The 25,380-nt window shown below is 34.9% G+C and overlaps 1 protein-coding gene across 4 annotated transcripts in view; it reads right to left on the reverse strand.

The window, feature by feature from the left end:
* LOC123694931 (neuroglian) overlaps nucleotides 1-25,380 on the reverse strand; it is a 41,908-nt gene that overhangs the window by 13,855 nt on the left and 2,673 nt on the right. For all 4 annotated transcript variants that reach the window (XR_006751879.1, XR_006751880.1, XM_045640579.1 and 1 more), the window contains exons 3-8: nucleotides 24,305-24,431; nucleotides 11,368-11,985; nucleotides 8,623-8,813; nucleotides 4,863-5,138; nucleotides 1,512-1,653; nucleotides 7-134 (exon numbers count right to left, since the gene is read on the reverse strand). Coding sequence is in view for 2 of the 4 variants with exons in the window: in XM_045640579.1 (XP_045496535.1) it covers nucleotides 7-134; nucleotides 1,512-1,653; nucleotides 4,863-5,138; nucleotides 8,623-8,813; nucleotides 11,368-11,985; nucleotides 24,305-24,431 (1,482 nt within the window). In the remaining 2 variants the exon portion in view is untranslated. The remainder of the gene's footprint in view (nucleotides 1-6; nucleotides 135-1,511; nucleotides 1,654-4,862; nucleotides 5,139-8,622; nucleotides 8,814-11,367; nucleotides 11,986-24,304; nucleotides 24,432-25,380) is intronic.

A 25,380-nucleotide genomic window follows, 5' to 3' on the forward strand; every position in this document is an offset into this window, starting at 1 on the left:
ACTCACTCTTAACAGTCAAGGAACCGAAAGCGGATTTCTCTCCAAACTTATTCTTAGCGTAACACTGGTACGTGCCCACGTCTGTGTACGACACGTCACGGATCACCAGATCACCTTCCGGCGTTATGTTGTACCTGAAAAAACAAAAATAATTGTAAAATATGCCAGAAATACAACACATTTCATAATAGGCATTATGGTGTTTTATACGAACAAATATATACGAAGGTTTATAATAATAAATTAAAACTATAACATACTATTTATAACTAGAACAGACTTATTGTAAATTATTGAAGTGAATTAAGCGCGTCACGTCATGGAGTATGGCGATGATTTTCGTATCTTTGAAAGAAGAAGTTTCGCTTCTGCCACGTGCGCAATTTTTTATACATAAAAGTAAATTTTGTCTGATGTCCAATATGTACTTTAAAGGCAACTAAATTAATTCAACAACAACAAAAAAGGTCCTTAAATTAACACCCTCTATTTGATCCCTAACCTCTAACACATTGAGAACTTCCCTAATAAAGAACACGGGTGCGATAAAATTATCCCTCCAATATATATAAAATTCTACTTATAAATATCAAGGGAGGATCTCATTACAGGGGTTTCGTTTCAGGGTATATCGTGGCATTGACCCGTGATGGGGAAATTTTAATATTCATAAGTACTCGCTAATTGTTCACGATAACCTTTACGTTTTAATGGCTCAATCTTTTTGCGTTTCACATCCATTGAATTTATGAAAGGTTCGCAAATATGTGGGATGGACAAAGTGTGTGATCATTCATTGATATATTATGTGATTTATTTATAGAAGAAACAGCCTTGATAGGGCAGACTGTTAGAAAATATTGCTTATAATTTGGTTTATAATGATTTTCTTGCAATAACAAATCGATATTGCTATTAAGGAATTTTTCAGCGCAGTAGTCACACAATATTATTTAATCAAGTCATACTTAGGTAATTAGACTTCTGCGTTATCAGAGATTTTCCATCTAAATTTTCACACTATACATAGTTCTGGAAAACATAAACGATAACAAAAACACTATTTACTTATATTTAAGGGTGATTTATAACCGTCCAATCGCCTTAAGGCTTTGACAGATTTTTTTGCTATCAATCTTCTGGAGCCATCCATCTTTGTCGACAGAACTGACGTTAAATAACTATCGACGGTATAATATTTTAGTATTATAGATTAATCTAAATAAGCGGCGTATCCAAGTGATCAATATCTATTAACATTTTAATGACTGTTTCACTATTTTAGAGGTATTTTTGGCAGCTCAATGCTAAAACATTATTAAAGTTTGAGTAAATTAATTATTAAACCTTTAAAAGCGAATTTGATTTTCTCTGTAGATTTATCAAGAAAAAAGAATTTATGTATACAGTCTGTTCGTTGATATACACACATTACACAGCGTTGCTTAAAAATTCTGAAGAGTAACATATGCATCAATTTTGTTTGTCAGTTTGTCTATCTGTATACTCACTTGCCACCCGTAACATCGACGTCGTCTCTCATCCACCTCACGATCGGTTTGGGCGCACCGAACACTCGGCACTTGAGCACAGCTTCCGATCCGTCCACTTTGGTCAAGTTCTCCGGTCCTTCCTTGATTTCTGGGGGTATGGCTGTTAGGATTTATAGATTAGATGTTTTCTTGATAAAATATTTAAACTATATAACATTAACTTAAATATTAATTACTATAAACTAGTCGTATTTTTCACTACATATTTGATAGGGTACACTTTCACCAGAAAATGTGTGAGATGACAGATGTGTTTCAGAAGAACTACAAAAATATATGATCACTTAAATGGTTATTTTATACGGATCCTAAAACATTATTTGACCTATATTGGTCAATGTTGAGACAGAATAACGTTACACCGAGGGACAGTATTTCTAAATGATGTAATAGCGTAATGTACTACCCAATAAGATTTCCCTTTGGCCACACTTAAGGCTATTAGTTTCCATACCGACAGCGATAGCTTAGAGCCCAACACCATCTATCCTAATTACTCGTGCAATCAAACACCGTAGTTCGGAACCTGTAAGTGGCGACGTCCGCAAAATTTGCTAGATTGCGGTGTGGGCGGAGCCATCGCCGGCGACCTGTAGGATGTCGTACATTTCGGCTGACACACCGCTAGACATTCGTCTTGTTTACGCGCTATCTAGCTTGGGAATTAGGGCCCCTTATGTGTTTATACAATCAGCGTATTCCGTGTATAGATTCTTATAGTTTTTTTTTTTTTTGAGATGTGAAAAAACTTAATGGTCAAACTTAAATGTTAAGTAAAATGTCTTTAGCGTAAGAAACATTTTTATGTTCATTTGTATGAGTTATGAATTATTCTAATATAATTCCATATAGCTACATCTAGGTTTAACAAGTGAAGCGTTGAGCACCGACATATGATATCATAGACTGGTTGGCACCAATAGAGAACATGTTATTATTCTTCAAAACCTTGAATGTTCAGAAGCAATCAAAACAAATGAGATTGACCCCTGCCCTCGACCCGTTAAGTAAATATACTTTTCGTAGTGAATCGATAGTTGAGGTGCGATTGGGGTGAGTGACCTGGGGGTGGATATTTCAGACACTGGGGGTAGTGATCGTCAGAGACGAGATACGAGGACACCTACAGGGGTGTGTATAATAAGGATATTGGAATGCAATTCGATTACGTTGTTTATGGACTGTGCAGGACGGTAAAGGTAGGCAAAATAGGCAAGAGTATGAATATAAAATGTATAGAAGTGGTAACCTTTTTTTATGTACTATAAAATAAATGTAATAAATTTTTAGCGGATATCAATATTCAGTGCGCGGCAACAACGAATCAAAGTTTTAGAAAGCGTAAACATTTCTAAACAATGTGGCCGTTTTTATAAACCACATTGTCACAATTTGATGACTCTACATTTTCTAAATTGAGTCTCGTCACGACCAAGGCTGCCCTCAGCTATGAGTATACTTTATTATCACCAAGGGTCGAAATAAATAACAGCCAGGTAGCGTGCAAGACACGTGGTTGGAAACAATTAGAAAAATGCAGCTGCACCTTTTTATGACGTCACGCAACTGGAGTAAAGCCTTTGTATGAAAATCCGTATCTTTCTGAGATATTTTGTATCATGTCTATTTTTTACAGTTCAAACGGTGTTAAAGTACCTACAAAAGATTATCTTTCTGTTCGTAAATGTACTATGTTTATGTAAAGTTCTACCTCATTCGAAATTGCGAAAGCTATTAGAAACAGTCTGGAACATTCTCATTTTTCAGGTATACGAGTACAATCGAAATGAAATCGCGCAGTCGTATGTATTTTGTTTGTAATATGCGTCTACAATCTGTTCGTTATCAGATCGCTGTATAATCTATTAGGCTTTTAAATTATTTTTCGACTTGCAAATGGATGAAGTCTAATAAGAGATTTTATTATATTAGTCATAAGTCAAAAGTTAAGTCTGTAAGTGTTAAAAGTTTCGTTTTCCTTTCAACCTTTCATTTTATGAAAAAGATGAGCGGAGCTTTAGAAGTTTGATATTATGTTAGAAAAGTTTAATTAAAACGTTATATGAAGAACTGTCTGTCAATCATATTGAATTATTAAAACAATGCAATAATATAACAATTCCTTTCCTTTGTAAAACGATTTGTTAAATCAGATGAAATGTACACTGAGATTGGTTGCAAATTTAATACGTGATAGGAAATATTATATCGAAAACTTCCCCAAGTTTGCAGAACTTTAGGAATTTTTTCACGACCATACAGCAAAAAATAATTTAATTGCAGTTCCGGACTGCGGACAAGGTTGCAAAATGAGATTTATTGTCGCCCCAATGTACCATTCACTTGACCGAAGTTTGAAAACTTTTGGAATTATTGTGAATTGATTGTCTTGACTGACTGGAGTATAAATATAACGACGGTTATGTTGAAGTTACTCATTAATTTCACAATTCTATTATATTTTTGTCGCGTGACATATCTACACGTGACTACACAATTAACAGAGTTTGTCTTACTTGTTAAAAAAACCGCGCATCGTAAAAATTCACTCTCATCATTTTTCTCCATCGCGCCAAAAGAAGTATAATTTTAAAAACCTACATTACTTCCTTTCTTAAAATCATGTTCTTCGGTAAAATTTCTCCTCATATTTTATGTTCAAACACAAAATAACTAACTACCTACCGGCGAGCTACACCCATCTGCCTATCCACAACGAAATTGCAGTACAATAAAAATAGATTTACGATTACATGTAGCGGTGCGTCTCGTAAAATCCATTACACACACTATGAAAATGGAATAAAATTGCATGTATTTTCCACCCTAAGGGAAGATGTTGCAGGAACATTACGTCAGCAATTTTGTATCGCCATTGTATTGTCGATCCATACGATAAGATACCCCTGTAGCGTATTTGCAGTGGGTTTTAAACTCTATTGCATTAGCAGTAGGGTTCAAAATGTATAAATGGTTTGGATACTGGTGTATCTTATAAGATGCGCGCCAATGAGGCGTACAAGTAAATGTGCTGTGACTATATTTTTAGGGATCAAGTTATTACTTTATTGTGTACACTATGGGACATTTTTGTGTATTCATCTAGTTGGGTATGGGGAAGATACTTGAAATTTGAATATAAATCAAATCGATACTAAAATTTGCTTTATCTTGTCTTCTAATTCATACACGCAACTTCTTTCTTTGCAACACATCTCTCATCTCACACCAAAACATTGTACCCTAAAACTAACATAGTCTAGTCACTAATCCCACCCATAAAAATAAAAACCAGCCAAAAATACTCACACTGCACATTAATATAGATATCCTTGTAGACGTAACCGTTCGAATTGGTCGCGTTACACCCGTAGTTCCCCGTGTCCTTCTTCACCAGGTCGGCTATAACTATCGTGTTGGCCGTGATCTGTCGTCTCGGGTTCGGTTCCGCTTGTTCAATCGGCTTGCCGTTATGTACCCACGTGATCTGGGGTTCCGGTGTACCCCCAGCTTTACAGTGTATGGTGGCCGTTTCACCTTCGGCGAGGTTCTGGAACTGCGGCTCTTCTATGAAGAACGGTGCGGCTGGAAATTGAATGGAGCGTTAGTTGATGCACAATTTAAGAAAATGATTGATCCCTTGGTTTTCTGTTCGGTACATCGAAAATATTATTTAAGCAAAAGATCTGGGCGAAAAATAAACTATTATTCGTAACTAAATTTTTAAGGCAAACTATCGTACCATCGCGAAATTAATTTGTATCGACCGCAGATCGTTTAAATTGAACTCGAAAATCGATTTATTGTATAAAGAAGTAAGATTACCGACTAATTGCATAGCCGTAACAGCTATTCTTGAATTGATCCTATAAGAATACCCTTATTATCATGCTAGAAGTCATTCGAAGCAATAACTGTATATTAAACGCAATAACACATTTTAGGAGACGTTAAAGTGTCCATAAAACTGGCTCAACATGTCGCCTAATATCCTGACCTTTCCAAGTGGTCCAAATGAAAAATATCTTCACCCGCGGTCCATGTATCAAGTGTAACAATGGCCTCCGGAAGTTCCATCACAATTTCAATTGAGGCGAAGCGCCAAGCGCGGGCCGTATACAGGCGCATTATTTCGGACAAGCGCGTGTCGCACTTCCTACTAGGGTTGTCGAACTATAAGTTATTCTAACTAGACTAAATTAACACGTACAATTCTCACTGATTCCGAAATTTTTGAGACGGCTAACAGTCTTTTGATAGAGGAATGGAAACTGAATTCAACTCTCGTCTGATGCGATTAAAATAAAGTCTGCGTAAGAAAGTTATAAATTGCTTGCCATAAAATATTATACCAAACTCGCAACATTAGCCAGATTATTTCCAACATATAAAACAGTTTTTCTGAAATAAATCTACATGAATATAAATTAAGCGTCAACCCTATTTCCTGTCCATTAAGGCAAGTGGACGTATTTAATATTCTTTGTTCTTACCGATATCATTTTTCGAAGCCAAAATCGGCTGTTATATTTCAATTTGGAAGTAATGAATGGCTACAAATCACAATGTATACGGTATGTTTGAGCTACAAAATTTAATTTTATATTTAATACGTAACACATTCTTCATGTTTTACGCATACACATGATATGAATTCGTTTGTACTTTACAAGCATAAAGAGGCAATTAGTACCTAGTCTTTAATTGGAAACGCGTGACAAATTAACTACAAAACAGTGTTACATATTTTCAAATTCCATATCGGTGCGACATCAGTATTACGTTGTATTTTCTTAAATGATAATTAAAACTATCTATTATATATAAAATGTATAATTCACTAAGCAGCAAACAAGTAACCATGTCCATCTTTATGGTACAAAAATCCTGTTAAAATTACATCAACGTTTTTATCACCATTGTTTGAACCATGTTTGGTATTGCCATATGTACTAATAAAACGGCAAATCTCCCAACTTTTAGCATCACAATTTATCGAGCAATAAATAATCAATCTTATATGAACGATCGCTCCCTTGGCAACGATGTGATTAAAGTAATTGGTGAACAAACTGAGCGATACAATTCCCCAGTGTGGGGTAATCAGGAGCCACTGTTTCGCTTCAATCAGAAATTTTCGATTATAGGATAAGGAAATTTTCTGTTTGATATTTTGTGTTATGCTTTGTGAATATACGGCTAATGTTGAATAACTTTGCAATTATCAGAGATTCATGCTATAGAATGTTTTGAGAATAAGATGGTAATTTATGTACAACAATGAAATTATGAATGATAATTAATTAATATTAAAAAAATAAAATTATTTACTATTTTATATGGGTAATCATTCAATTCTTAATAAACAATTAAAAAACTATGTTCGAAGCAAAAACTAGATAAATTATACATCAAATTGTGTCTGTTCTGAGTATTTAAATGCAGAAATTTCATTGATATCATCTGATTCATCTGATTCGCAGATTTGCTTTTTCAATGGAAGCACTCAGGTAAATTGGTCTAGGCCACTGTTTGCCATCAATTTTAAATACCATCGGAAATTATTTAATGCAAGCCTTTTTATCAAAAGCTTCACAGTTGGAAAGATTGATAATTTGTCAGAATTTGATTATCAAAATAGTAGATTTTTAAAATTCCTGATCACATATAATATGAGGAATCAGGATTCTTTAAACCTACGTAAAATTAGAATTCTAGAGTATACAAAATAAGATACCTAAATACACCTCTATTAAAATATCAACAAAACCCTTCCCAGCCCCATCACGCGAACCCCTAACAGACCAGCAACCTTTTGTCTTCCCCTTAACATTTAACAATTTATAGTTGCAAGTTCAAACACTCGTAATCCGAGACGTTAAAATATGAATTATTTTTCAAGTCAGTGGATCTGCGGGGAAGCTTTAGCGCTAACAACCCTTCGGTATATGATATATGCACGTTCGTGAGTGCAGACGGTATTCAAGTTAAATTGCGCGTAAGAAGGCGTTACGTAGGCGCGAGCGAAACTGCACTCGCCTTTAGATAGTTTATAGTTGTGTTATATGCCTTTTGTATATTGGCAAAGTTATGGAAGTAAGAACTCTCATACATACGCATTCTATTGAATTTCTGTTCCATTCAGTTTTATGAACACAATTTATGTAAAATGTCAGCTCATATTGAGATAAATTCTATCGAATTAAGAATAGGATCGCATATTATGATGTATAGCTGTTAATCCACAGAGTAATTAATAACCTTATATACAATATTAACGTATGTATTTCCATTAGACGTTAGAGAAAGGCAAACATAAACAGTTATTGCAATTCAACGAGTTTTTTACTAGTAAATCGTACATTTTTTCAAATGACACAATATCATTGATAGTTCAGGATACATCGCCCATTTTTGCAAGTGACTACTATCAAGCTAATTTTCCGTTAGTAGCTTTATTTTGATGAGACGCCCAATAATTTCGTGTCCGAAAGTCTCGATTGTGGTAGCTAACAGAGATAACAAGGATAAAAAATTTTGATTTGATGGTTCTCAAATATTTATTTTTTAACTAAATTTTTTTTGTTCAATTTCAAGATAATTACCTAAATTATTCGAAAAAATAGTTGTCCTACAAAATCTATGGTTGGTTCAAAGAGTCCCCCTTTCCAAAGTGTATCGATAACGAGGTCATCATAAATGATTACTAACAAGCTGATTTTTTTGTTTTCACTTAGTTAATGTTTATATAATTCAACAGACATATTGTCCTACAAATTGCGTAATTAATATTTGAGAACCATCAAATCAAAAATTTTTATCCTTGTTATCTCTGTTAGCTACCACAATCGAGAGTTTCGTACACGAAATTATTCGGTGTCTCATCAAAATAAAGCTACAAACGGAAAATCAGCTTGATAGTAGTCACTTGCAAAAATGGGCGATGTATCCTGAACTATGACGTTTCTTAGTTAGATCGCAGAGCGCATATTTAATTCAATTCGAAAGCTACCAAGAGAACCAAACAAAAAAATCACAAAAAATTTACAAAAAATAACAAAAAACTCACCTTCAACATTCAACTGTATAGAATACGACTGCGCCTGCCCGACCCCATTGCTGACTTCACACGTATACGTGCCTTGGTCCTCATACCCCGATCTCTTGATCACCAGCGTCTTGCCGTAGTTGTCCTGCGTTATCCGCTGCGAGGATAGTATCGTCCGACCGTCCTTCTTCCAAACCACTTGGGGCAACGGCCTGTTTGGGAAATGCTAATGTAGTACCCATATAATAAATATAAAAAGAGCGTGGGTGCCTTGCACACGTGTCAATAATAAATCAATAATTTATTAAGCTATTGCATAGCTTCTATCGCGGGCCTTGACCGCGGGGACCGAATCCAGAAATTCCGTAACGAAAAAACCTCACGCTCCCCACTCCGACGGGCACGGAGGTGTGGCTTATGAACGCATGCTATGCAATAGCTTTACCGCGGCAGTCCCCGAGTGCCACACGTCTTTTTTATTGATTTATTCTTAATTTATTATTATTTATTTATTATTTATTTGTCAGAAGTGAAACTTCTTTAGCAAGATTCAAAGGTAACAAAATCGTCGCTTTACTCCATGACGTGACGGTTTTACCATGATGCGTCCTTGAAATTTTACTCTCAACGCCATACTAAAGAAGTTCAACTTCAAAAAGTTTGTCATTCTTCCATGTTTCTAGAACACTACATTTTCTTATAACAGGAAAATAAGATGTCTACTTGGAAAACAACATATTTATGAATTGGAAATGAAAATTGGATGAAGTTGTTTAGATAAACGCAGCATTTTGTATTCAGGGAAGTAGACGAATTATAACATGCCTATAATGCATTTTCTTTAGAGAGGTATATTGCCTGAAATATGTATGTATCACTAAGCATAGCACTGAGTGGTCGCTGGTTTTTTAACCAAATCCAAACTAAGTTGTTCGTGTTTTAACATCAATTATGTTTGGGGAGTTCAAGTTTTATTCCAAGAAAGAAAAAGAAACGAGTAGTCAAAGTTGTAAAACATTTTATGAAGTTTGTTGGCTGTTTCCACTAAAGCTACCCCAGTTTAGTTTGTTTATCACGCAGCTAATTTTTAGAAATTGGTTAAAAAAAAGTTACCCAAAAAGAAATATTCCTTAAACGGAAAAAATAATTGTTGAACTGTAGAAGTTCAAACTCAGACGATGTTGAGGTACTGTTAGCAAAACGTAAACTATGAATAAAAAGTATGTTTTCCTAAGCCTCGTTAAATGCCTTTATTTCAACTCCATATCGTAAACGTTCTCAGCACGAGTGGTCTCAAAGCTCATAAACTCACGAGTGCCGCGCCGTTTCTGCATCTCGTATTTCCAGTTAACATTTTATAAATTTTTGAAAATTTTTATGTCTCTCTGCTAAACTTTGTTAGATTTCTAAGTTAAGCTTGTTTATATGAGTCACGCAGGACTCGTAAACTGGAGTATGACTCATACGCTGAGAACGTTTTAGGATACATAAGAAAACAAGAAATAAGAGCTTACAGCAAGGATCCAAAATGAGGATCCTGTAGAATAAGACTTTGGAAGGTTAAAGTAGAACGAATTTTTACACATTTTTTTCTTCAAGAAAGCTTTAGTGTGTATTGATTCAAATTTCATTCATTAAGTTTCCAAGTCTACGTTTTATCTGTTATTGAACGGTCATCAAAAGCCACAGAAACAATTCCTCCGAACGTGAAAATGAAATCACAGTCCCAATTAACGTCAACACGATGACGTGCAATGAATCACTCCATTATTAATAATCCTATCTCAAGGCTCGCCTATCTGGAGCACAGGAAGATCATACAATACATACATACATAGCTGACGCATCGCAATCAGGCGCCAGCGTCAAGTGCACGTCTGATTTACAACCGACTGCGTGAAGGAGGGTAATGTTTGCTATAGAATGTCAAGAGGACCTACTTGGCACACTGTTTGTGACGTCTGCCAAATTATTGGCTCGTTATGTTAGGGTAGGTGACCTGGTGAGCGCTTGAGATAGTGAAGCACCCTTAGTGAGTAGGTTAGAGCCATGAATTCTGGATGAAACTGGGGCATTATTAAAGCAATAAATAACTTTGCTTAGTTTTTTTCTGGAACTATTTGCTGTGCAGAATATGTACTACATTGTTTCTATGATAAGCGAGCAGTAAGTTTTAGCAGGATCATCTTATAGTTGAGTATGGCATTTGCCTAATTATCCTAAATCCTAAATACATAATTCAAGTAATATAAGTTTGCTTTAAACAATTTCACAAAGCAAATGCTTCTTGGACAATTAATTTCCATGGTTAACATCATAATATCAAGTGAATCAAAACAATAATGAACATCTGCAATTCTGTGTCAAGAGCAGACCCATTTGGCTGCTGTGCCAAATTTGTTAGATCGTTAATTTCAACTTGCTTTTGACATAATACCACTGAGCATATAATACTGTTAGATAACATGTGACCTTTACAGACATCTGCTTTCTTATCATTTTTTTCTTTTACTTTTTACTTGTGACTTAATATTTTGAAATATGATTATTCAAAAAATACGTCGTACTCATTACTAATTTTAAATTATTTATATTCATCTACATGTACCGCGAACCATAATTAAAAAAGTTAATTGGATTGCTCATTAAATTATTTTCCGGGTATAAAAATCCTCGAAAATCCTTACTGCTACGCTACATAATTATGAAATGCTGAACGAGTTCTCTTAACCTATTTAAAAGTAAAAACAATTAAAATATACTCACGTTCCGCCATAGATGCAGTACAGTTCGACTTTCTTGCCTCGCCACGCTTTTTCCACTCTCCTGGTCGTGTATTGGCGGACTGGTTCATGTTTGTTGAGGGTTGGTGATATTCCTGTTTGCTGCACTTGAAGGTACACCTTGTTACCGAGCTTGTATTCGTTCCTGAACACCGATTTTGCCGCACAAGTGTACGCGTAGTCCACGCTCGCGTCGTTCCGCGTCACGTTCGAGAACCACAAGTTTCCTTCGGGATCTAGGGTCATTCGCGAGTTGTTGATCGTCTTCAGCTGGCCTTGTTCCCCTTGCAACATCCAATACACGTTCGGGCTCGGATGACCATCTGGCGGGTTACACGTGAGTTTGAACGGTAAACCCTCTTGAGCTGTGATCATTGTTTGCGGGCCGTCGGTGTCTTTGAACGAATTGAGCTCAGCTTTCCGTACGAAGACGGAATTGGATGTCGCCGTACCCCATTCATTGTACGCAAAACATTGGTACTGCCCGAGATCTTCATCTCTGGGCTTGCTGACAACCAAGGTACCGCGTCCAGGTTGCTGTGAGATTCGATTGTCGTAACTCGTGTATTCGAACGGCTTTCCATTCTTAATCCATCGGTACCTGTTGGACAAAAATAACTCACTTAGTGTATGATGTAAGGACAATAAATTTTAATGTACACTAATACGAATGAGGAGCTAGATGCGTGGGTGGTCAAATTGAAATTAACTTTTATTTATGTCAATGGAGTTTAATGCTTGCGAGAAATAGACACAATAGAAGAGATACAGTAATTGACATGAATGACGCATATCGTAATCTGATACGACGATAATGTAATTAAATAACTTTGTTAAACAGTAATAAATGTGTAACTTTACATGAAATTTTAACTTGTTATATTGGCTTATGTTTGGGTGCGCCTCTGCGTGTCGTGAGTAAATTATGAAAAATAAACATGACATAATATTTCCGACAGCCCGTTCGCGTTGACTCAATCAAGGCTGATTCACGAATAAATTATTGCATCTCTAGTCCATTGAAAAGTTACATTTGGGGTTGCATTTCTTAGAGGACGCAATTTTATTTTTTTGATGTGTAGAGGGGGTTAGTGTGAAGCTATCGCCAAGTTTGTGGGGTCGCCACCCTTGTCCCACGGCCGCCATCTTGAAAATAACGGAAGATATGGTTTATACGATATATCTCTTAAACTGTTTATCTGATAAAAAAAAATTGTTAACATTATTTGTTGCAAATTAAATTCTCTACAATTTTGGTCCAGTAACTTTTTGTCGTAGAACTATAAATGAAAAAGTTATAAGCGAAAATGTTCAGATAATAGAGATATTTATATTTTTCAATAAAGCTTTTTTTATCATTTTATGAAGAAATGATATCAGCCCATTTTTGTAGATTTTTTTTCGAGGAACAACTTTTACATACAACATTTTTTCATAAAGTCAATAGCCAAGGTTTTAAAGCGCTCCGAAATAAGTACTATTTTTCAGTACTCTTAGCTATACGTTATACATATATTATGTGTGTACTAATAATTATTTGTCATCAGTAATTGTTTTTTTTTTGTTATTATAATATTTTTAATAATAATTAATTTTGCACTATTATTAATAATTAATTATTGACTCTTTACCCCACCACCCAGGAGGTAGAGTCTGGAAGCACGTTTTTTTTTACATCGAAAAGCAGGGCTGAAATGTTCTGTTCTTGCAGTGCTGCATGGGAAAAGAGCCAATAGCCAATATATGTATAGTTAAGAGTACTGAAAAATAGTACTCACTTCAGAGCGCTGTAAAACCTTACCTATTGACGTAATGAAAAAATGTTGTATGTAAAAGTTGTTCCTCGAAAAACAATCTACAAAAATGGTCTGATATCATTTCTTCGTAAAATGATAAAAAACAATTTTATCGAAACATTTAAATAGCTCTAATTTCTGAACATTTTCGCTTATAAATTTTTTATTTATAGTTCTACGACAAAAAGTTACTGGATCAAAATTGTAGAAAATTTAATTTGCAACAAATAATGTGAACAAACTTTTTTTATCAGATAAATAGTTTAAGAGATATATCGTAAAAACCATTTCAACCACTATTTTCAAGATGGCGGCCGTGGGACAAGGGTGGCGACCCCACAAACTTGGTTTTAGCTTCACATTGAACCCCCCTACACATCCAAAAAATAAAATTGCGTCCTCTAAAAAATGCAAGGTTAGGCCAAAAAAATGTAACATTTCAATGGACTACTCTATCTGTGCCTTAAGAGACCGTTTATGATTCAAACCTGCTATTTACTCGAAGCTTTTAAGTTCCATTTTTTTTACCATAACCAGGCCGCAGTATTGTAAGTAATAGGCCAAGATTAAAATACAGCCGAGAAACTAATTTTGCCTCGACACTACAAAGGACTACTTAACAGCCTCTCTCTTGACCGCTTTGCATATCACTTAGCCAGGTCAGGTCAGGATACATTTTATGGGGAATAAAAATAAAAAATCTGAAAAACGAAATGTTACAGACAAGCTTTATAAAGTTTCTGTAAAACTCAACAATAATAATATATTATTTTTCAAAAAGGATTATATGCTTTGATCATGCTAATTAACAATTTTTTGGCAATCCAACCTTAAGCAATTAATTGGTTGTACAGCTTCATCTTTCATTATTACGATTTGTATCATTCATTTTTATAATAATACCATAAACAAGATATGGAGTATACTTTTTAAAGCTAAATCTTGGGCGTTTGCCACTATTAAGTATTCTGTAGTCTTGGTTAGATATCAACTCAAATTACATTTCATGAAATTTTCAAAAACAGTTATTTTTTTCCAACAAAAAAGTATAATTGGGTGACCTGTTCTAAGACTTTCGACCTAGAAATACAGCCTTTACCCGATAAGCCACCAATGCTCTAGTAATTATTCTTATGTAATTAGCGACGCAAGTCACATACGCCACTGTGGCATTTAATTAACTAATGTACTCGTCCTATGGCGTTCTATTGACCTAATAGAATTTGAAGGCCAATTGTTTCAGGTCAGCTGAAAGCTTCCATAAAACATTACTCTACTTGTACCTTTTTTATTGTCAATAGGGAAGCGCTTGAAACTTGAAACCTCTGAGTGCTTTCAAACGTTTTTAATCATGGATTATCGGAAGTTTGCATTGGTAATTTTTAGCGTGCTCGTCTTCATGGCATCATTAAGAATGTCACGCGATGTCTAAGACGATGCATGAAGGTTACGCAAGTCGCAAGGTATTTATTAAGACAATAAACATAACAGTACATATAACTTATACTTACGTAGCAACTATTTAATAATCTATAGTATGACGGAGTTACGAAGATGTTAGTTAAGACATTATATACGCGTTATATTAATGGGTTGTCTGATGGATACGAGCTTTTTAGATCCGCAATTTGTTCACAATAACGAAGCCAAATAGATCACGTGTCTGAAATAAAATCGCGTAAGGAACGTATTATGGTTCGAGCAACTAGATATGCATACTAATACATTGTCGAGGACGCATACAATAATTCAATTTTAATAAACTTCCACTTAGTGATACCTAGAGGTCTATTGATAAGCCATGAGCGAAATATAGTAGGTACCTACGTATAGAAGTTAAACACATATCAGTTAATATTATAAACGAGAAGAGAAGAGTACGGAAAAAGAAAGCTTGGGTACTATATTTAATCATCTAATCAAATTTTTGAATCATACAGGTCGACATCAACATGACAAATAACTGAAACCATGAAATTTGTTTCCATGAACGAATTGAACACCAAAAGAAAAACTAGAAGCAATTAAATCGTAATTTATATTTACAAACACTCTAGAGGTAATTCTCAAAGATACAGAAACAGGAGGATATACGTTTTTATTTATATATTACAGCTTTTAACAATTGTTCGACAGTGAACAACAGTTCTTTTGCTACGTAGTCAATAAAAAAATCTCTGTACTAGACAGAGATAATAGCTCAACATCAAAAGCATTGTCTGAGTTGCACTACTCGTAGGATACGGTCACTTATCGTTCAAAACGCGAGGAAGTGCGATCGGTACAAGCCGATTAGTCTCCCCTTACCTGTCCTTATAGCTTGAGGGAGAATGGGAAATATTACAATAATTCTATAACCCTAATAGGATATACGGTATGAGCTTTGTAAAGCGCCGAGCCGTAGGGAATAAGTAGATCACGAATGCAATTTTTATGATGAATGATGGTGTTTTGCTGTGGGGAAGTTTAAAAACAATTTGACTTGTCTGTCAAGTTGTTGTATTGTATTCCTATAAAGCTGCATATATTTGTTTATTCTTCAATGAAGAATGTAAGAAAATAACACGTTCAATGTACATAGTGTCGAAAAGTTAAACTACTTTTCAATATAAGAAAACGTACGTTTTCCCTACCCAAATGGAACCATACCAAACAGTTACCTACCCAGAACCACTTAACACACCAATACCTGTAATCTCAAGTTAATATCTAAAGATCCCCATATATTTACAGCCTACACTCGCAGCCTCCGTATTCTTGTTCATGAATGGGACCCCCAGAGTACGTCACAGGCATTAGCATCAGGGGTTGTTCACCTCAAGGGCTACAGCGCAAATTCTACACACTTTAGTGGAAATATTTTTTTGCAAAATAAAACGCTATGGCAACTGCAATGTAGCACACGCTAAGCTTTCTCGTTTGATATTTTTGCTGTGCATCAACATGGTTGATATTTCTGGTGCAGTTAAAAAAGTATATTTCTAACTCGAACCCGAGGGAAGGATTTAAGATTAAAAGTAAGATTATCTTTTTAGTCGGATTAAATCCAGAAAACAAGTATAGAGCTTTTTTTTAAATTTGTAATAGAAAATACTTTCCCAAACTGCTTAATTCATTACCCGATATTGCCATAATATCCATAAAAACGAACACCCTCTACACGAATATATTAAGTTCCAATTTCTCGAGTTTGTATTACAGAAAATAATAGCATATCCAAAACCTGAAATCTCATAATCTCGTGCGTCCAGTCCCAATTTGAAGGGCGAGGAAATGGTGATATTTCCACGATTTCCCTCGTTGCGTGCGGAAGGCAATCTCACGGCGGATATACATTCTCGTCACCTGATAGAGCTTAGCTACACGTAAACGGAACATTTATTCTTTGTCGTACTGATATGGGCTTGTATTTATAAGGAACATTTCTTTACCTTGTGTAGTTGGAAGTATGAACAAATATGTCTTTAGGTATGAAATTCAATTTTAATGCGAATGTTAAAATTGTGACTGACCTTCAAAGGCCACATTTAAATATATGAAATCTTTATAACTTTAAACAACATTCACATCCCTGGTTACACTACCTATTACATTTGTGAAAAATGATGAAAATTACATAGCACAAAATTACAACCGCGCCTACCATACAATGCTATCACGCTATTACATTTACATGGTAAAAATAAAATGAAAAGATGTTCATTGCTATTGCACGACGATGCGAAGCATCAGAGAGTGCTTTACGATCGAAAAATTTCTTTCGCCTCATTTTTGCAGCTATTCTTATTATTATAGCCTTGTTAGTTCACGGAATCAAGATATTTTGCATACTATTGTCGAGATAATTTAATGGAGATTAATCCCATACTTTTTAAAAATTGATTTACTTCAATAGAATTGGAAAACTTGTGAAAAAATCCATCATTTGAGTTAATTTTTTTTTTTTAAATATTCTAATCGACGATTGTAGGTCACTGAATGCGAATGATTAATTAATTCAGTGTCGTTTAATTGCAATTAATAAAAAACGAAAACTACAAGACTGTATAATGTATATCTATATATATATATTTTTTTTTATATTTCATAATTAAATGAGCATTATGAGTCGTGCACTTTTGGATTTTCCAAATAATTTTTTTTTGAAACCATTATGAAGTCAATCATAATTTAATGTTCGTTCTCAAGATTTAAAGTCTTGAAAACTAAATACCTTTGAAGTGGGTACTTCAAGTCTTACTGGAGTGGTACCAAGAGAACTTAAAAACCAATATACATTATTAGGTACCAAACGAGCTAAATATCAAGTGCTTAAACAAAAACATAGGAATGAAATCGTAATACGAAAATGATTCTACCCTTATTCTATTCCACGTTCAATCCAGTCGATAAGTGCATGTTCTATACATGGGCATGGTTTATCCAAACAAATATCGAGAGGAAACGATAGTGAATGTAATCCTTGCAAATCGAACGTATTCACACAACGTATGATGTCATTAACCTTGCCTTTTCGGATTCCACCGCCGCGGCCGGCGCGGTTGCATTTGAGATGACGATTGTGACTAAACACGGTCATGGGTGACGTGATGCTTCGATAACTTAGTAAAATTAATACTTAATTGTTTTAATTTTTAATCTTTATACTGTACAATTTCTTCGTAAAAGGGTACTTCAAACGTTTTAAATATTTGGCGACATGACTGTTAAATATCTTTGTAATGTACCTGCGAAATTATTCTACATAATTAATATTTTCAATTCTATTGTTCAGAGCTTTTCTCAAACAATTAGTTTCTTTTTCTTTGTTTTATTTAGCGGTCATAGTTAAATTCTCTATATTACATTATAGATCACACTCGTAATAAATACAGTTACTCATGATTGCATTACTTAACATTTAAAATACTTCATAGCTGGCGAGGTCACAGTACAATACTGTTAGTATTCAATTCAAATTGAAACTTATATTAAGTATATTATAAAAGAGGCACCAACTTCTGCCCAGTTCGCTATAGGATCGTAACTACTAGATCTATTTAGCTGCTAGCTATTCCGAAATTTATCTGCACTAATTTCATCTATTTTTCAGCGTCCTTACTTAATAGACCTAAAAACATACATCCATACTTTCGCATTTATAATATACGTTTGTAGATAGTCGTTCGAACTGCCGGGGTAGGTACGTTTTTCAAATTTTTAAGAGATCCTTATCCAAGCAGAGACTGATACAAAAAACAGAAAATCATTAATCCCGTTCAGTAGTTCTTAGCTACAAGTGATGAAACTAACACGATTTTCTCCTATATTTATCTATAGATCGACTAGATAACTTTCAAATCAAGGACACTAATCCTATCAGGCGACCGAACCAGTAACTGCACTGTAACGATCATGCATACGACCTCCTGAATTGGGTCAACGAAAGGCCGAGCTCAATAATATTACGTATTGAACTCTGAATACAGTAATTAAGTACTGTTACAGTTAGGTCATGGGTGGTATTTATTTGTGTAATTGTTAATTTGTAATCTTATAGAAAGACCTAAAATGAACTTTATTGTTGTTAAAAAATTTTTGGCGCCATGACTTCCTGTATGAGCGTAGTAGATATTCTAGTAAGTAAAATTGTTTATTCATATACAGCATCTGAATAAAACCTTTGCGTATTCTCCGAAACTAACTAAAGTTAAACTTCCAATAGAAGTTCAATATAAAACAATCATTAGGAATGCACCAACAGTACTCCTAACTCACTACAAATCATTGGGAGAAAATGTGATAAATATTTTTATACTTTAGAGCGATCAATTCCCCTACATCACAATATCACATTGAACATTACAACATGCACCACATGAAAGCGTCTAATTGTCCACACGGCGTATGACGCGCTGCTGACATCAGCCCGTCGCGTCAGCCCGTTCCATCTGACGCTATATATAACCCGCGATCATAACGAAACTGTGCCCGCATTGACCACAGGGCTTGAGCAACTCGTAAACAGATACCTTCGAGTCGTAGGGATACATATTGATTACTGGGCTGGATTTTTTTGTCACGAGTAACAATTTTTGTGGGAAGGGATTCTTAATCCATCTTGCCAAAAACATGCCATAAATTATAAAACTACCTACAGCTACGTTATCTCTTTTGTTTTCATAAATAAATTACGAAAATACTTAGGGCGGCCGTACACGGACCGCTCGAGCAGTTAACGGCTGAGCGACGTACACGGACGGCTCGAGCGGTCGGCGTCAACTGCTCGAGCCGTCGGTTGTTGACCGCTCGAGCCGTCGCTACCAACCGCTCGAGCCGTTGATTTTTTTGACTAGTCAAGTCATTGATTTTCAGGGGTATAGGGAGCCGTCGACGGCTCTAGCGCAGTCAACGGCTCGAGCAGTCAGTGTATGCCTCACGACCGCTCGCGAGCCGTCAACGGCACAGTGGAATTTCGCTCGGAATTTCGACGCTCGAGCCGTCACGTGTACGGCGGTGCATGAATGCCTATAGTTCACCGCGCGGTCGCGGCTTCAAGAGGTCGGTCACAACTGCTTGAAGCGGTCCGTGTACGGCCGCCCTAAATCATAGTTGTAGTGATCTACATTATCATGGAATGACGCAACTGAAGCTAACAAAGAAAGAATATCAATGGATTTTTCTAATTTACAAAAACAAAGAACGCCTACATATGAACCAAAAGAACATAGAAGAACATCGATAATAAATCGATTCATAGGGATAAATAATAAGTTATATAAACTACAAATTATTTCACTACGCAAAATCTATTAATACACCAGGAATGTTTTATGCTGTATTCATTCTATAGCGGTATTGAAAGGCTGGTATGATCTATATGAAGATGTGTATTGCAGAGTTCTGTTTTCCGAGTTGATTCAGCATTCATGCTTTTATTAATATTTTTATATCAAGTGCGCTTTCAGTCATGGAGAGGATATTCCTGTTTCAACATTGACATGATGCATCGACTATGATATGATTATGTATTAACAGTTGAGATGATTAAGGCGTCTATTAATATTTTTATAAAAGCTCGCGTTGAATAAACTTCACGTTAATCTCTGGGATATTAAATGTAATTAATATGTGCTCGAAAAGGGCATAAATTTAATCTCACGGTATGCGTGCGAAAAATCCTTTTAATCGCGAATCAATATTGATTTATGCGATTAAACCGCGCTCTCACAAATCCACGCAATTACTAACACCCTGCATTAACAAACCAAAGCTAGGAAACTTAGCCCTGCACAGAACAAAACGCAAATATTTTAAAGGCACCAACAATAGACGAGGAAACAAAGTTTAGGGTGTTTCGTGGGTTGTGGTAGAATAGAGCCGTGCTTTTACAAACCGCACATTATGTATAAGAACACGCGAACGAAAAAATACAAAGAACACAATGGATGCGGATTCAAGGAAGACCGCGCGATTGCAAACCGGAATATTATTGTCCCTTTGTTGGCTTATTTTTATAGCGGCATTGGTTGGTATCGAAAAATTGCATAACGAATATGGCAACTTTTATGTATAGTAGTATCGAGTTTATTTAAAAGAAGATACATATTCATATAATAATATTAGATCGATATGGAAACTTTGATAACTGAGATATAATTTGTGCAAAAACAGGAAGAAATTTAACGTATGAGTATGGGTAATTAGAAGAATAAAAGGTTCATCCAACATTAAACGTTAACGATAAATTCTTCGTCATATACAATCTTCACGTTTCCTGTATAACCAGTATTGCAAATGTAATTGATTTCATTCACACACATCTCAAACTGGTATTTATTCCTAATCTGGTATAGCCGTCACCGCTTATCCGTTAATTTCAAAAGGGATCGAGAAGACGCATTTGTACGGAAGACGCGTTTTGGTGGGCAATTTTTTTTTCTCTCACATGTGAATATTTTGTTTTCAATATCAATGTTTTCGCACACGCTCTTCAGCAAAACAAATATCGCATATCATAGTCACGTCTCCGATTATATTATTTAAGATGTGCGTCACGTATCAGATGTTATGGAAGAGATATAGCAGCATATAGTTCTAATATGATTCAATCAATTTAATACTAACTTATTAACTTGAAATGGAAGCAGCTGCATTTAGCTAATACGATTTCTATTCAATAATGATTTCACTACACACTTGAAATGCTTGAATTTTCCAATCAGAGCTATCAAAAATTTACGATCTTGGTACACAAAAAGTAACGTGCACTGCGGTTAGCTTTAATACGAGCCAAAACAAATCAAACGACTATTCTTCCATGTTTTCCAAGACCTCAATTTCGTGTATCGCAAACGCAATACTAGCCTACAGCAGCCGTATCGAAATAGTACCATTTCCCTCACACATCACGTCTTTTTTTCGAGATCTCAACCCGTCTGTAGAGCCCTTTACTCGCATGAGCACTCTCCACATATTGCGTTCGTTATACCATATTAACGAGAGCTTGCGATAGCTACCGAAACTGTATACTCGAATGCTATTTTACAATTTTCATTACTCGTGCTCCATTTTTGATAATGCTATGAGTAAGCTTAGCAAATGTGGTTTAAAGCACGTAGCTATTGGTAAGGAACCGATAAGAATTGACTGCGAAATAAAGGAGTAATTAAAACAAACTGTTTATTAATGTATTGTAAGAATTCAATTGATGAATACGTAATATTCTGATACATAATATAGAAAGAAGTATTGACATACTCTTAACCAGTAAAAGTTACAGGAGCACGTTCCAATACAGTGGTCGCTCCCGAGGTCTGAACGCAAGCACTAAGGTAACTTACACTAACTATGCCTTGACCCAGTCCTAGATGGATCTAGTTTCTACAGACGAGCCAAACGGATACTAGACACGAGAACCAAGGCGAATGCCGATTGTATAGACGGCTTTTCAATTAACTTCGAGAAAAGTTAAGGCTATGTTAGCTTGTGCATCTATTTCTATGCATTATTCTACTTTATACTTCGTCATGATGGAATTTCATTTTTGTACTATACCTACACATTGATATATTGATTAATTAAAAATTAAATAACCAACACAATGCGCGAATACGATTAGAACATCATAAATTCTGCAGGAAATTGATTAACAGTACGGTTAAAAATATAAAGAATAACGGCTTTTTATCCAAATTTTATGAATTTCTAATATCGACTCTTCAATTAATCGGCATAAGTTCCCTTAATTTATAATTTACTGCGTATCATATCGTCAAATTGAACTGTATTACTTATATGTGTTATTATATGTTCACGTCTGTTTTCCCTAATATATTTACGTTTAGTCAATCCGCATCAAGATGTGACATCTCAAAAATCGGAAAGATTACCTTGATCAAATTCGGCAAGCCACTTCCAATTATGGAGGGTTGTTTTTCCGGACGGCGAACGAGATTGAAGCGAAATTTTCAGTATGTAATCGATACGTATGTTTGTACAACTAATGGGCTGAGTGCATTGACCCCGTGCTCGTAGCTGCATTATAGATTGTTGAAAGAAATATAATGTAACGGAATATTGTGAGAGTTCATAAATTATCGCGACGGGCTATAATTTATTGATTTTGTAATGAATGCTCCTTTTTCACTTGAATGTGTTGAACTTAGGAGCAGAGGTTATCGGTAATATCGATCGTTTTAGGTTGAAAACCTTAAGTAATAAGAAGTACCACTATAGTATTATCGTCGTAGTCGATTCATAAAAGTGCTTAGTTTACTTAGTGTGTTTTCAGAACTCAGAACCGCATTATTTCTCCAACTTACAAATACTTTTTATTCGCTTATCTGCAAAAACTGTTTATTCCATAACTTCTACAAGTAAACCCATTAAATCTCCCGCAATGCTCCTAGAAGTTTTTATTTGATTGCCAATAGCAAAACTATTTTTCATCTTATTTGCCCTGCGGACGCCTTTCATCGCTCCACTCCATCATTTACTTGAGAAACCATTAAAAACCCGACAATTCGAAGAAGCAATTGCACTAATGGTTATAGTTTATTGTGAATGAAAATGTTTCTCTCAACTTTGATTTATTTTTTTGTCAATTTCATGTGCAAGTAAACATCTAGAGTACTAAATTAGTTCATGGTAGGACCATTTGTCCAATACGAACTCTACAGAACAATTTAATAGCGAATTTACAATAACAAAAACGATGTCATATGAGTTGATAGATTATAGGCCAGCGGCTATAATAATTATATACCTAATTACTGTGCGACTTTTTTGTGGTTTACTAAAGTAATTTCCTATATTGAACAAATTAAATTCGTTGACAAAAACGCTAATGTACTAGTAATAATAATAATACGATCTATACACTGTGAACAAAGAGCACATATCTCATTAAAACCCTGCTAGCTCTCTAGCGTGTAGCGACCCAGCGACACACTTTTGAGCTATATTCTATAACTTTTATTGCCTTTGGGTTGGACTATTCCTATACTGTATGTTTGTATTGTATGTAATACTGTTTGAAAATGCCCTATGCACACAATGTATGTACGAAATAGTTCGGATCAACTGTTTAACTACCGTCAAAAATTGTTAAAATAATCAAACAGAAAGTGATGAGGCCAATGAGGAAAAAATAGGTAAATTACGTTTAAATTAAAAAACGTATTAAATTCTTTTCATCACAGTAATTTCGAACAATTATAATTCTCTTAATATTGATATTATTATTATTCTCTTAAGATAGATACTATGCGTTATTTAACTGCATATAAAATAACAAATATTGTCCTGTTGTCCAGTCGGCGGTTAGCATAACTGCGGTTTTCCTCTGGCCACAGTAGTTTTAGATTTATTTTACTTTATTATAGTCCACAATCGGATAAAAGTGTGCAATTTCCAGCATAACTAGTCTACTATCTGATAAAAGTGTTTGCGAAAAACTTTAAAAATTTTCTTTTGTGAACGGATTTATAAGAAAGTTACATAAAATATGACTTATGAGAACTTTTGCTGTGCAGTAAGTCTACCTTTTGTGCAAAATATTAGTACCTAATAATTTGTTATAAGATATACTTCTTTTCTACGTTTTGTATACAAAGTATGATAAATAAATAAATGGTAACTCACTTAGGCGCCGGCTCGCCCTCCGCCTCGCACTCGATGATGAAAGGCTTGTCCACCTCGCCGGGCTGCGCCACTTGGAACAGCAGCTCTTCCACCGTCGGCTGCTTCACTATCCGCGGCGGTGACGTCACTACAGAGCAGATTGTGTGGGTTAAACACGGATTATTATAGTCGGAATTAGTTGTATGTAACTATGTGGGGAAGGCAAATTGGGAATGGGATCGGAATAAGAATGAAAGCATGGATAGACTAGAGGATATTTAAATAAGCCTTCGTTCAAGGCGTTGTATATTGGTTATCAACTCAATATATACAAAAGATATTTCTAGACCTCATGAATCGATTAAGATTATAATACTAATAGGATTATAGTTATAATCCTTACTGTCTCTGATCCTAGAAGAAAATAAGTCTTTTAAATCGTAGTTAGTTTCTAAATTTTTCATATATTTTAGTGTTTTAAGTTACTTAATAAATAAAAAAATGAAATAAACATTTTTTTTAAATCCAGACACTTATAAATCACAAGTTTCATACAAATGATGGATAAAGAGGGTTTTCACCAAGTCAAGTAACATAAAGAACAATGAATATAAAAAGTGCTGAATCAACCCCTGTTTAAAATTCACAAAACTAACATTTTTCAATCTCGCCTCGTTACTGAAAGGGTTAGTGTAGGGAGCAAGAATGTTAATTATGCAACTTCATATTTGAGAGTTCCTGTTTTTGCTGTTGTATTAAGATCCAGGTTTCGAGTTTTAAGTATTGCTTGACAGAGATTATTAGTGATAGGACTTGTTAAGCTTCATCTTAATTTCTTATTCTGTTTTATGTATTGAGTAGGTATAATTGTGTAGTGTTCTGATTCTTTGTGTAGTGTACAATAAGTCAATTAAAGTATATTTCTGACTAGCTAGGTATTTGCACTGAATTTGTCAGTTTTCATTCATCTTGGTGTCACAAGTTTTATCCATCTACCAGCTGTTTTTGCTAGATAGATGATGGATGATGATAGATGTCTTTGTCTATATCTGATTCAGTTCATGTAAAACTATAAAATAGAAAGAAAATAATTTAAT

Source organism: Colias croceus, chromosome 1, assembly GCF_905220415.1.
Source record: "Colias croceus chromosome 1, ilColCroc2.1".
NCBI classification, from domain to species: domain Eukaryota; kingdom Metazoa; phylum Arthropoda; class Insecta; order Lepidoptera; family Pieridae; genus Colias; species Colias croceus.